The sequence below is a fragment of the Pelophylax lessonae genome, assembly GCF_965119305.1.
Source record: "Pelophylax lessonae genome assembly, chromosome: 10".
NCBI lineage: Eukaryota > Metazoa > Chordata > Amphibia > Anura > Ranidae > Pelophylax > Pelophylax lessonae.
In genome coordinates this window covers 63,282,016-63,295,098 of record NC_138777.1, presented here as the reverse complement: position 1 = coordinate 63,295,098, position 13,083 = coordinate 63,282,016, and the positions used below count along the sequence as shown (strand labels likewise).

Sequence of the window (13,083 nt, the reverse complement as noted above, 5' to 3'; positions counted from 1 at the left end):
GTGTTCTTTGATTGGACGAGGTGGAGACCAGAACATCACCTTCAATCAGAGAATGCTTTGCATTCATTGAGAAAAAGCAAAGCAGCCTCTGAAAGACATGCCTCTTTCAGCCTCTGAAAGTGCTGAGTGGCTGACTGGCGCCGGTATTCACAATGCATCAGGCCCGCTGCTTGGCGCAGGAGATTACTTAAGGTCTATACAGAGTTCCCAGAGGGTAGACACTATTAAAGGAAATCGTTTGTTTGAGCTAGCTTGACCCAAACAAACTTTTTAAAGTGGGGGGTAGAATGAAAAGTCAGAAGCTACAAATACTGTAGCTGTTGACTTTAATATAGGGACACTTACTTGACAAGTGAGCCCGCAATATCGGCATCTGAAGCCAACCCGTCCTTTGGCTCCGGGTGCAGAAGTCGGCATCCTTACTAAGGGAAACAGCCTGCTTCCTTCTGTGCATGCGCAAATTGCACTGCTCTTTCTGAATGGTCCCACTGTCTTTTGGGACCTGTGTCTTCCAAAAAGCAGGGGGGCGGGGGGAGGAGGAGGGGCCGGAAATTATGTAGCTTGCCGTTGCGCCCTTACACAGAAGTGGGAACGGGTACCTGTTTTTGAAAAGGTATCTGCTCTCCCCTCCCCGAAAGGTGCCAAATGTGGCACCGGAGGGGGTGAGGAAGCAGTAAAGCGGAGCTTCCACTTTTGGGTAGAACTCTGCTTTAAAGTGAAAGTAAAGCTGGAGATGAGCTTTAAAGTGGAACTAAACTTCCTCAATCAACATTAAAAAGTATTGAGTTTTTTTTTTTTTTCAATCATACTTACCTAGGTGGATGCAGCATTGGTCGGATGCTGCATCTGTCCCCCCTGGCTCGAACACTGAGAACCGAGCGATCACACACCGCTGATCGCTTGGTTATCAGGGCTCTCTGCTCTGCCCCCCCCCCTGCACTCACTGGAGCGCTGGACCGTGGAGGGGACGGGAGCAGCCAGCTCAGCCTCTCAGCATCTCACTGAAAGGCTGATCCCTTCCAGAGTCTGGACAGGCTCTGTGACGTCAGCCGACAGCGGGCTGTCTGCTGAAAATGGGTCACAGGAGGGCAGAAAGAACTGCACTCCTGTTATCCACAGGAGAAGTACAGCCAAATGAGCTTTGGCTGTACTTCTCCTTGAATTATTTTTATCCTTCTGCTGCTAGCATCAGTAAATAGTTAGGAAAGTATGGGATTGTTACCTGCTTATTTATTTTTTTACATTTCTTCAGTTGACTTCCCAGGAGTCTTTATGGGCATTTTTTTTTCTTTCATCTGGAAAAAGGGGAGAAGGGGGTTTTCTCAGCTAAGCACGCCCTCCTTCATGCCTGAGCTAAGAGCAGATGGATTCCAGGAAGTAAATGCTACATGAATCATCTGCCCTTACTCATGATGGCTATGACTTGAAATGATAGAGGGGTGTTTTTTAAAGATATTTAAAAAAAAAAAAAAAAACATGGAGACACAGATACAAGGATGAGTTTGCTTTGAATATTTAAAAAGAATTAAAATAGAGTTTTCAGTTTGTGGTTTCGTTCCATTTTAAGCCATATTATTATTATACAGGATTTATATAGCGCCAACAGTTTGCGCAGCGCTTTACAATGTGGGGGAAGACATTACAGTACAATTCAATACAGGAGGAATCAGAGGGCCCTGCTCGTTAGAGCTCATACTGCTGATACACATATACCTTATGAATATACTAGGACAACACGTACATTTTAGCAGCGGAAGGAGCAGAAAGCACTTTACAAGTTCTATACAACTGACAAGCATAAAAGAAGGCTTTAAATAATAAACAGTGAAATACATTTTCTACGCCAAGTGTACTACATGCAAAGAGATTTGTACAGCTAATAGATGTTAATTAAAAATTCCTCTCTTGTCACACCCTGTGTTATTCACGAAAGAGGATTTCACACAAGTCTGTGTGTGATATTTCCAAATGCCACAACTAGGTCGACTTAGTCCAGGCTCAGTATTAATGCCAGCCAAGGTTAATTTAAATGGTAAATGATTTATACTAAATACAGGCTCCAACATTGGCTCTCAAATCACCCTACCAATGTATTTTGGATGAAAGGTTAGTCTACAAGACAACTAAACTGAAGAACAAATATGTCATCTATATAGCAGCCAGTATTTTGCCTGAAAAATGTAAATTAAATGCAGCCACTACACCCAAAGCTGGCCACAGATGGCCCAAAACCTGAACAAGAGAAAGTCAATCAATTCTCCTATCCATACTAACCGCATCGATGGGGGGCAGGCAGCTGAAATGACAAAACAATGTTATCTTTCTTTTGTACCCAATCTTCCACCTATCAAAATGCAATAAAGATTCACAAAGCCAAACATTTGTAGTCCAGCCTGGGTGACTACCATGGCTTCCTCCATAGATACAATGGAGGAGTAAGTACAGCAATCCAGTGACTGGAAGGTGTGTTAGACCATGAGCTGCAGGAAGGAAGTTCGCTCGAGTCCCCCATCAACACATATGGCTCAATGGGGGGGGGGGGGTTTCCCTGTCAAGAGTATCTTGTCCACCCGGGCATTGCATGCAAAATCCGGCAGGCTGGCTATACCAAAGTTGACCAATTGATCAACTTTGAACATTCAGCCTGCCCATACATGGTTTGAATCTATGGTCACCCTTAATCGTAGAATTGCCAGGAGAAAATAAAGGGGAAGCAAACTGGAAAAGGAAAAATGCAGCAGCTAATAAATCCAAGGAGCCTTTTCTCATTTCGGTTTTGTAAAAAAAGATACCTCCGATGGGCTTTATCCACTGTTCTGATCACTGCTCTTTACAGTGAGGACCCTTTCACATGGGCAATCCGGTAGTTTGATTTCAAAAATAGATTGGAATTTTTCTCTATGGGTAGCAAGTTGTAAGTGAACATGGGGTCTGCCTATATCTGCCCACATCCAAGCCCATTCAGGGTCATCAGACTGAATAGAAAAAAAAAAAAAAAAAAAAAAAGGTTTGCATCCAGGGCTATTTTTACTGACCCAATTAGAAGTGGATGGATAGAATTGGATGGGCATTCGCTAAAAATGCAGACTCCCATAGGTATTACATGGGTCCATTTTACTTCTGTCACAAGATGGTGGAAAAAGGAGAATGGACACACATCTCAAATATGACCTTTGTTTTCATTATGACCTGATTTAGCAGGGGATCAGGCTAGGATCTCCTGCTAAGTTGGAATGGAGGGTGGCCATGTGAAAGGGGACAATAATCCCACTTTTGTAAATGCCGAATAATACAGCTTTCCCTGTACTTTCATCCCACTGTGGCTATGAGCCGCCTTCTTAAAGTAATGTTTATCCATGTCACCTCTGTCCTCGTTCATTCACAAAATGCCTTGTAATTTATGAACCAGTCACAAAATGCAAGGCTTCCTGTGAACAGACAAGGGAAGAGGAACACTTTTATGAGCCATGGATCTCCATAGCAGTGGGTCTAAGTACAGGGAAAGCTGTATTATCTGGCATGAAGTATGATTTTTTTTCTGTAAATAGTAGAGATGTGGATGAGCGATAAACCTCAGAAGCAGCAATTTTAAAAAAACATTTTTTTTACAGTTCATGTCTTGAACTCTGTTTGGAAAAATATCCTAAACCAAAAATGTTGGCTTAGTTTTGAAAGGCGTAGGGAGTATTCTTTTCACTTTCTGTCCTGTAGCCACAACAGGAAATGAGAGGAAATTACCTATTAAGACAGCTGTCACCAGAAGTGTCCCCATTGGAACGTCTCCTCTCAATGTCTGTTACGTTGACAACTCAAAATGTAGTATTTTTCCCTCACTTGCAGTCACAGTGACAATAATCAACAGGACCAATTGAGAGGGTTAATCCCCCTAGTAGGGAACAAAAAGGGAGCAATAAAAAAAAAAAACTGACAGGAGGTTTTTATACCTTTCACACTAAAACAATTATAAAAAATGGCTTTAGATAAGTTTTAACATTACCCGATTATCTGAGTACATAATCTCTTTTAGATCTACAAACAACTATGTAGAGTAGTTCTCTCCAAACTGCAGCACGTGTGTCAGATTGGGATTTTGCATGCCTATATCTGGCCTTTGAAGAACTGTTCATCCCATTAATATGAGGCACTATTTCTCCAACTGATACAAGCCACAGTTCCTCCCACTGACACCAATCACGAGACATCATTCCTTCCACTGACACCAACAGTGAAGCACTGGTTTCTCCAATTGACATCAATGATGGAAAATATTCCTTCCACTGACATGGACATTGGACCAATATTCCTTCCATTAACACCAATAATGGGGCAGAATTCCCCCCTGCTGACAACACTGATTGGGGCAGAATTCATCCCGCTGATACCAATAATGGGGCACTACTCCTCCCGCTGATACCAATAATGGGGCACTACTCCTCCCGCTGATACCAATAATAGGGCACTACTCCTCCCGCTGATACCAATAATGGGGCACTACTCCTCCCGCTGATACCAATAATGGGGCAAAACTCCTCCCGCTGATACCAATAATGGGGCACTACTCCTCCCGCTGATACCAATAATGGGGCACTACTCCTCCCGCTGATACCAATAATGGGGCACTACTCCTCCCGCTGATACCAATAATGGGGCAAAACTCCTCCCGCTGATACCAATAATAGGGCACTACTCCTCCCGCTGATACCAATAATGGGGCACTACTCCTCCCGCTGATACCAATAATGGGGCACTACTCCTCCCGCTGATACCAATAATGGGGCACTACTCCTCCCGCTGATACCAATAATGGGGCACTACTCCTCCCGCTGATACCAATGATTGGGCATTACTCCTCCCGCTAATACTAATGATTGGGCATTACTCCTCCCGCTGATACCAATATTTGGGCACTACTCCTCCCGCTGATACCAATGATTGGGTATCACTCCTCCCATTGATGCCAATGATGGAGAACTATTCCTCTTCCAATTGACCACAGGCGCTATTGTAAATGTTTACTCCGACTGACCACCAGAATCGAAAGAACTAGCCACTCCAGCCCCCTAAAGTTTAAAGGATAGTAAACTAGCCCTTTGTTTAGAAAAGTTTAAAGACCCTTGATATAGAAGACGGGCCTGCCTGAATGGATATAACTTGATTTGATAGTTCTGGAAGGACCTTCTGTAATATGGATTTGTTAAATCTAAGGGATTGTACAATCAGATTGTAATGTGTATGAGGAGTTTTACAGATTGGGCATCAGTGCTTAAATTTACCAGACTGGTGGGGCTGACACAGGAGTTGGCCATAAGTTTAAAGCAGAGCTCCAGGCTGTATGAAATAAGAATACACAGTCAATCATAAAATACAAGAAAAAAAAAAAAAAGGAAGAAGCAGATTTTGTTGTATTCCCTTTCAGTCCAGAGCTCTACCCACAATATTCTATTTCCACCACAAGATGCCTTTACTCCAATGGCAAGCATCAATTTAACCCACTTTCTCTAAGCCTAGATCATCCTCTGCCCTACCCTGTGAAAAACAGGAACTACAAGGGGTTAAACCTAACTACTGGCAACAGATTCCCCTGAAGTCTTTTTTAAGTCCACTAGATGTCCTCAGTCTGATGTCCAACATCATTGAACCCACTTCCCCTGAGCCCAGGTTGTCCTGAACCCACCACAGCCTGTGGATGGACAAGGAGAAGCTTCTCAGTGATGTGTTGACAAGAAGCGTGACTGTGATGAGCTCATTATCCGATTGGCTCCATGCATTGCTTCTTCCTCTCAATTCTAGCCCTGCTGTACAGGGACTGCAAAGGGCTGATATCAGGTCAAATTCAGATACTTACACTGCATGTATTTAAAAATACATTTAACGATGTACTAATAATTACAGGGCTGTCTCTTAAATGGAATACAGTACTAATAAAAACAGAAGAACTTTGAGGTGGCCTTTATTAAACTATGGTTATACAATCAGCTTAAAAAAATATTGTTTAAGATAATTGTATTGGTGAGGTTCTACACACCCAACCAATAAACCTGTGCTTTCTTCTGTAGAGTCAACAACATTCTCTTCCCTTTCACTGACAGGACAAGCCTAATTGGAATCAGTTGGGCGACTGGTCTTGAAATCCCTTCATTTAAACGATCTGTACAGTAAAGGGAACCCACCCACCTAGATCATGTAAACATTAATTAGTTCGAATTTACATTATTTCACTAGTTCCGCATACATACAAACAAAACCGTAGACTAAGAACCTGCACAGCACATTTTATGGGTCAGTAAAGCAATATCCGGAAATGGATGATGCATATTAAACAATGCAGCCCACACACATTGTTCTACGACCAGCGTTTCTGCGAACTAGAGAAATCAAAACCATACCCCGCAACACATAAGCAGATGGAAGTCTTGCCAAGGTCACTATTTATAGGCTTACTACAACAAGCAAATGTAGTAACCAATAGTAACCAGATGTCTAGTTACTGTAGGCAGCAAAGGGCTCCAGCTAAAACCTTTTTTTCGAGGCCCGTTCACACCAGGTGCATTAGGGCTCTCAAGCCCAGTGAAAGCGCAGGCAAAAAGCCTGGTTCCCCATCATACCCGTTCATACCACTGTGCTGGTGTGCACTGAAAAAAAAAAAAAAGTATGGCATATGCAACGGTTTTACTTTCAGGCCCCGTTCACACTGGGGCGACGCTACTTTGCCTGGCGACCTCATGCTCGGAGCGGCCGGCACGGACTTCATAACATTGAAGTCTATGCAGGTCGCTCCGGCTCGCCCCAAAGAAGCTCCGGACCCTTTTTCTAAGTCGGAGCAACTTGTGTCGCTCCTATTAGAACGGGTCCGCAGCTTCTCTATGGAAGGCGACCTACGGCGACCTGTCAGGCGACCAGGACGCCCCAGTGTGAACGGGGGCTTAATGATTTTTATTGAATTTTTATAATACGACAAAGGAAAAGGAGACATTGTATATAGCATACACATTGTTCCAAGCAGTGAAATGCAACAACTTCAACAGGTACAATGAGCAGTAAACTGTAACAAGCGAGATTGCAATATATAAACATGGGTTCATCATATGGAGATTAGGACTTGTCAATAGCCAACCCACAAGGGCTATCCACATATCAAGGAAGAGCAGGCATAGTAAGTGAGCTATACCATCCTAGCCACGATTGCCACAAGGAGAGGGACTTTTGGTAATTCCCTCTACTGGAGGCAAACATCAACTCATAGGAACTGTGGGTATGAACCAGGTCCAAGACATCTTGTACAGAATATGCAACGGTTTTAAAGCACATTATGGTGCAATGCAGACCACTACATCGCACAGTGCTGAAGCCAAGCTCAGGATCCCGCCCAAAAAACTAAAGTCAGTAGCTACAAATACTGGACTTACCTGTCCAGAGATCTAGTGATGTCTTAATCGGCTTTTACCAATCAATCCTAAATTGGCTTCGGGTGCAGGCGCTGGCATTGCAAGTAGGGGAAACAGGCAGTGAAGCGTTGCGACTTCACAGCCAGTTTCCTACTGTGCACGTGCAAGGCGCACTACACTTTTTGAATAGTCCCGCAGTCTTCTGGTACCTGTGATGTGTCCCAGAAAGTCGCAGGGGAAAGAGGGGGGTGTTATTCCGGCTCAGATCACTGCTGCGCATCTGACTGGAAGCGGGAGCGAATACTTTATTAAAAACAGGTAACCGCTTCCCTCCACTCAACAACTGCATACCATAGGAAGTGGTTCCTATGATGGCACGCCAATCGGAGAAGGAGCCAGGAGTGCCGGTGAGGGACCCCAGAAAAGGAGGACTAGGGCCGCTCTGTGCAATTCCATTCCACAGAGTGGATAGATATGAGACAAAAAAAAAAAAATTATTTTACAATCACGTTAAAGTATGTAAACCCTATTTATGAAACTTTGGGGCTATAATCCACAATTATTCCTTTACTTCAATACATTTTAAAACACTCTAAATCCCTGGTGATTCTGACAGTTACCTTGATTTCCTGTAGTCTTCAGACCACACTAACTATAGAAGCAGATCCATGTTAGCGGGGTCAGTTTGCATCCTTTTATCTTGTATTCAGAACTAGAGGACCTGTAAACCCATAGTAAACCTGTGACATCGCATGCGTCCCACCCTGCCCTGCGCAGATGAATGACAGCAGCTCCCAGCAGGAGTTGTCCTGTCACAATAGCGTGGATTCCCCAGGAATGAAGAAATACCCAGCTATCAGGACCAGATTAACCATTCTCCTCCTATGTCGCCATTAGCTAACCACATCACCACCTTGAAGAGACAACAGAATGGAGGCCTATGGTCATGTGATTGCTGGAATAAAATCTATTTTAAAAAGGTACTTTGCAGCATTTTTTATAATTTTCAATAAGTGTTTCATACATACATAAGTTAATATCATTCAAAACTTTTTTTTTTAAAATCAAGGAGTTCACTTTTTTTTTAAAATTAAACACACTTACAATTCCACTAAATATGGCAGTCCTTTAAAGGCACCTTCGGGTAGCTTGGTGATGTTGTTCATGCTGATATCTCTGTAAAAACATGAAAAAAAAAAAAAACAGCAACATTGTCAATAAAATAGTTAAAAAAGAAAAAAAGGTTAGCAAATAGTTTGCCTAAAATGTTATGTCTACTTTTCACAAACACCGATTAATATATACAGAAAGAAAACACCATTTCTGGTCGGAATATTTGCAGCTGTGCCACTCCAGGTAGGAGAAGGACCAAGCCTTGCAGGAAAAAAAAAACAAGTGTGATTGTTGATCCAACTTCTAACATTAACAAAAATTGATAGTGTTCCAACGCTTCAAAAATTAAAGTGTATGACTAGCCAAAACTTTTGAGGAAAGGGTTAGAACCCCCGTCAAAGTTTTTACTGCTCTCCCCACTAGGCAGATTGACCTTCTTTATTTTTCCTGGTGAAATCGAAGAAAATAATGGGAGGTCAAAATGTTAAAGTTGTCACAAGAACAATAATTAATATTAAATATCTTTGAAAGACACCCAATTCAGTGACAACCGTGTATAAGAGGGGAGTTCCCCTGACTTTGTACACATTTCTCCTCACTTACTGTTGCATCTTCAGGACAGGGAGTAAAGGGTAAAAGAAAAAAAAATAGGGTTTGTATACTTCTCTACTTTATTTGAAACCAAACAATAAAAGGTTTATTATAAAATGTATTTTCTATTTTTTGAAACCTTAATACATAAACAAGTGTAGAACCATACCCACTAGCAACCTACAGCTGCAGGAAAAAAAATTGTGAACCCTGTGAAGATTTGTGGATTTTTGCCTAAATGGCCCACACAATGTAATTGGATCTTTATAAAAGTGAGGACGAGAATTATAAAATTAGGTCCATACCTTTCTAACATACATACAGTTGTAGAATCCAGTCTACCCCCCCCCCCCCCCAAAAAAAAAAAAAAATTAAAGCCAGCAGCTACTGATTCTTCAATCAGCACTGAGTGCAGGCATCTTAGGTAAGGGAAACCAGAAGTGGTGGCCAAGCCATGCTGCACTTGGTGAATGGTCCCAAAGTTTTTTGGGACCGTTGAGGTGTCTCAGAAATCTGGGGGGAGGAGGGGGCCGAACTTCCACACAGATTGCCATGGCAAATTGACCAGAAGTGGGAGCGGGTCCCCTTTAAAACTTGGTACCCGCTCCCCCCCCCAAAAAGTGCCAAATGTGGCAGTGGAGAAAGGGGGGGATTAAAACAAACTGTCCCTTTTGGGTAAAGTTCCACTTTAAAGCAGACCTCAGATCATTTCACACCTGGCTTAAAAGCGCGAAGACCAGTGGTGGTCAACTTACTGGCAATAGGGAGTCTCAACTTCATCCCTCATCATTACCACCAAGGGAACGCACGTATACATTCAATATTCAGTATATTTACAAAGTTGGTCAGAGACTGGAGACGTCTTACAAGAGCAATTAGAGACTGGAGCTACGCTGCAGAAGACAGTCCGACTGTGGGCAGGTTACATTGGACTGCTAGAGGGGACTGCTATTAAGACCACTTTACAAATCAACATTTTCATTCCTGACTGCTGGTGTTTGAGGGCCCCACAAAAATGGCCAAAGGGCTTTCAGGCCACAGGCTGGACACCAAGAACTTAAGCCCTGTACACATGGGCTAAATGTCGAGCAACATCGGGCGGTTCAATATAAAACGGTCAACATTCGGCCAGTGTGTAAGGCAGCCGGTCTGATAGAAGCTAGCCGTTAGGCCGGCTTCTGTCGGACAAGCATGCTGGAAAATCAGCAGGTGACCGACTCCCAATGGCTGAGAGCGCTGACCCCAGTGTTCTGGCAGGGGGCTGTCCCTGTTAGAACACAAAAGAACAGCAGATGAGATTGCTGTACTAACATCAGATTGTGGATACAGCGAATCCAACTGGAGCTCTGTCTTGTTTTTCATTCAACCCCCTTTGATCAATATATGGCCAGCTTTAGACTGAAGTCTAAATTTACTACAACTGCCGCCATTAGAACAAAGACAAGGAGTTCATCCTCCTAAGGATTCAGTTGGTAACATTTTCTCTAGAGTTCTGTTTTAGCGTACACCACACACATTTTCCATTACTATATTTTTATTTAAATAAAAATAGTTAATCAACAGCTGTACGCCTTATTTAGAAGAATAGCCACTTTCTAAAAATTGACCACAAACTATATATGTCTGCATTCTGCCAGAAATAACAGAACATATACCATGCAAGCTAAAAAATACATAATCATCTCACTGCAGTATAAGCATACAGGGTTACTATTTGTCTTGGCAACTGCTCCAAATTCAAAACGGATCATCCTTGAACATTGCTACCAGTGCATGTCCTTGTGACAGAACATTCTACATATTTCCTGATACATTGCAAGCCACAACATCTACTATTCAGACCTGGCACACTGCTGGATGTGGCTGTGAATAGCATTTTCAAGTCATATCAGAAAACTTTGAAGTTGTCACAACCCTGGGTAATGCCAACTGGGTACATAATTGTTAAAAACTTCATTAGCAGAGGCAAAAGTTAAAAGGAGAAGTGTGTGGACAAAATTAAACCTCTATATGGCTGCAGCATCTATATTGCTCAAGCTTTAAGCCTGGAGAACTGAGCAATCACATGACCACCGACCACTCAGTTCTTGGGTCTGCTGTGAGTAAAGCACTGTCACAATTAGTCCCGCTCTCTGCTCTGTCCCTCCAGCACTTCCTGGAGAGCCAGGCTCAGGGACGAGGAGGGAGTAGCTGGCTCAGGCTCTCAGTGGTGCACCTAGAGACTGAACCAGCTGCCGGGCCGATATCTTGGCGTATCTCAACATTATTGGTGAGATACATCCAGAGATTGGAGCAGCTCTGTGATATCAGCTGACAGAGGGTTTTACCCCACCGCTGGCTGATTTTAGGTCACGGAAGTGCAAAAGTAAGTGCACTCCGGTGACCCACAAGAAAAATATGACCATACAAGCTTTCTACATACTTCTCTTTTAAGTAAAAACGAAATTGTCGAAATGGTCTGCAGATCCAGTCTTTGGCAGCTACAGCCAAGCCTAGTTTCCGACCCTTCCCTCCTTCTAAGCTTCCCTATTTGGTCAGCTGCTCCCAATTGAGGACTTGCTCATCACATCAAAGGACCAATAGGGCGGCAGGCTCTAGTTCAACATGCAAAGAAAGCAGAAGAATGTCAAGATTTGCTTAGAACCTCAACTAGATTCAGTTCTAGAACCTCAACTAGATTCAGTTCTAGATTATATATATATATATATATATATATATAATTTTTTATTTTTTTTTTACTTGCCCTTTGCAAATACAATAACCGATGTTACGTGCTCATCTGAAACAGCAATTTTTCCTCCTTTCTGTAGCTATCTCTGCTCACAGCCCACCAATGTAGAGCAGTCATTCTCAGCATGGGTTCTGTGGAATCCTGGACCTCCTCCAGAGAATGCTAGGGGTTCCTCGAGCTGTGGCTAATTGAGCTTCCCATTTGATGATGCCTGTATATTTCCAGAGCCAATGCCACATGATAGAGCCAGCTGCATGACACCAATGATCCTGCCATTTGCCAGCACAAGACCAATCAGAATCACTATGATCTGTCCTGAAAGCCCTAAGGAAAGATGAAGAAAGGTGGGCTTTCAATCCTCAGATCCCTGCATCGGCTGCATGGGCACAGACAGCCAATCACCCATGGAGGAGGTAAGTGTAGATAGTAAGTGTGGGGGCAGGAATGGGAGAGGGTGTAGGGTATTTGTTCACCTTTACATTTTTTTTTTTCTGAAAAGGTGAACTTGCATTTTTAACATTCAGTCGAATAGGTTCATGGTGACCATCAAGCCCTCAGACTTCTTACATTTCTGAAGAATGATGAAAAGGAAATTTTGGCCATTTTTCCAGACCTTGCCAAGTTCTGCAGCCAGTTGAGTAAGGTCTCACTCTTGCATTTAGTAGATTTATTCTTCATTATAGAACATACAGCAGGAGGAGCTGCACTCTGTAGAAGGGGGGTAAAGCCAAGAACTATGAAGGGTTGACTCATTCTGGAGTTCCCACTGGCCTCTTGAGCATGTCAAACTACCAGTGTCCAGTCATAAGTAAAATCAGTTTTGTAATACTGACCGTTAAATAAAAAAAAAACAAAATCAAGATAGAACTACTCATCATGATCTCTGGAAAGCAAACATAACAGAATTTTTTTATATATTTCAACTAATGTGTCTGGAAAAAAATAGTCGGTCTGGGAATACCAACCATCAAGCACAAATTGCCCACAGTGGACAATAAGAGGAAAAGCCTGGAAAAGTGGCAAATACGCAATGGACTTGGTGCTCCGTAAAAATATTTTTACAAGACTATAAAGAAATTATTTATTGCATATGGGAAAGCAAACTCTGTTCTGGCAGTTTCTGGGCACGCAGCAACAGATTACGTCATTTTCTACATTACTTGAAGTCAGGATTTTTCTCTAAGGACACATTATTTGATGAAAAGAATTTAGGTCATCCATAGACAGGCCAAGGTCTGGGACAGTATATTATAGTTCTATCCA

General features: G+C 42.7%; 1 protein-coding gene across 1 annotated transcript in view; it reads right to left on the bottom strand.

Moving 5' to 3' along the window:
• Positions 1-13,083, bottom strand: part of LGR4 (leucine rich repeat containing G protein-coupled receptor 4) — a 166,061-nt gene that overhangs the window by 87,696 nt on the left and 65,282 nt on the right. The window contains exon 2 of the mRNA XM_082270765.1: positions 8,490-8,561. Coding sequence (XP_082126891.1) covers positions 8,490-8,561 — 72 coding nt within the window. The remainder of the gene's footprint in view (positions 1-8,489; positions 8,562-13,083) is intronic.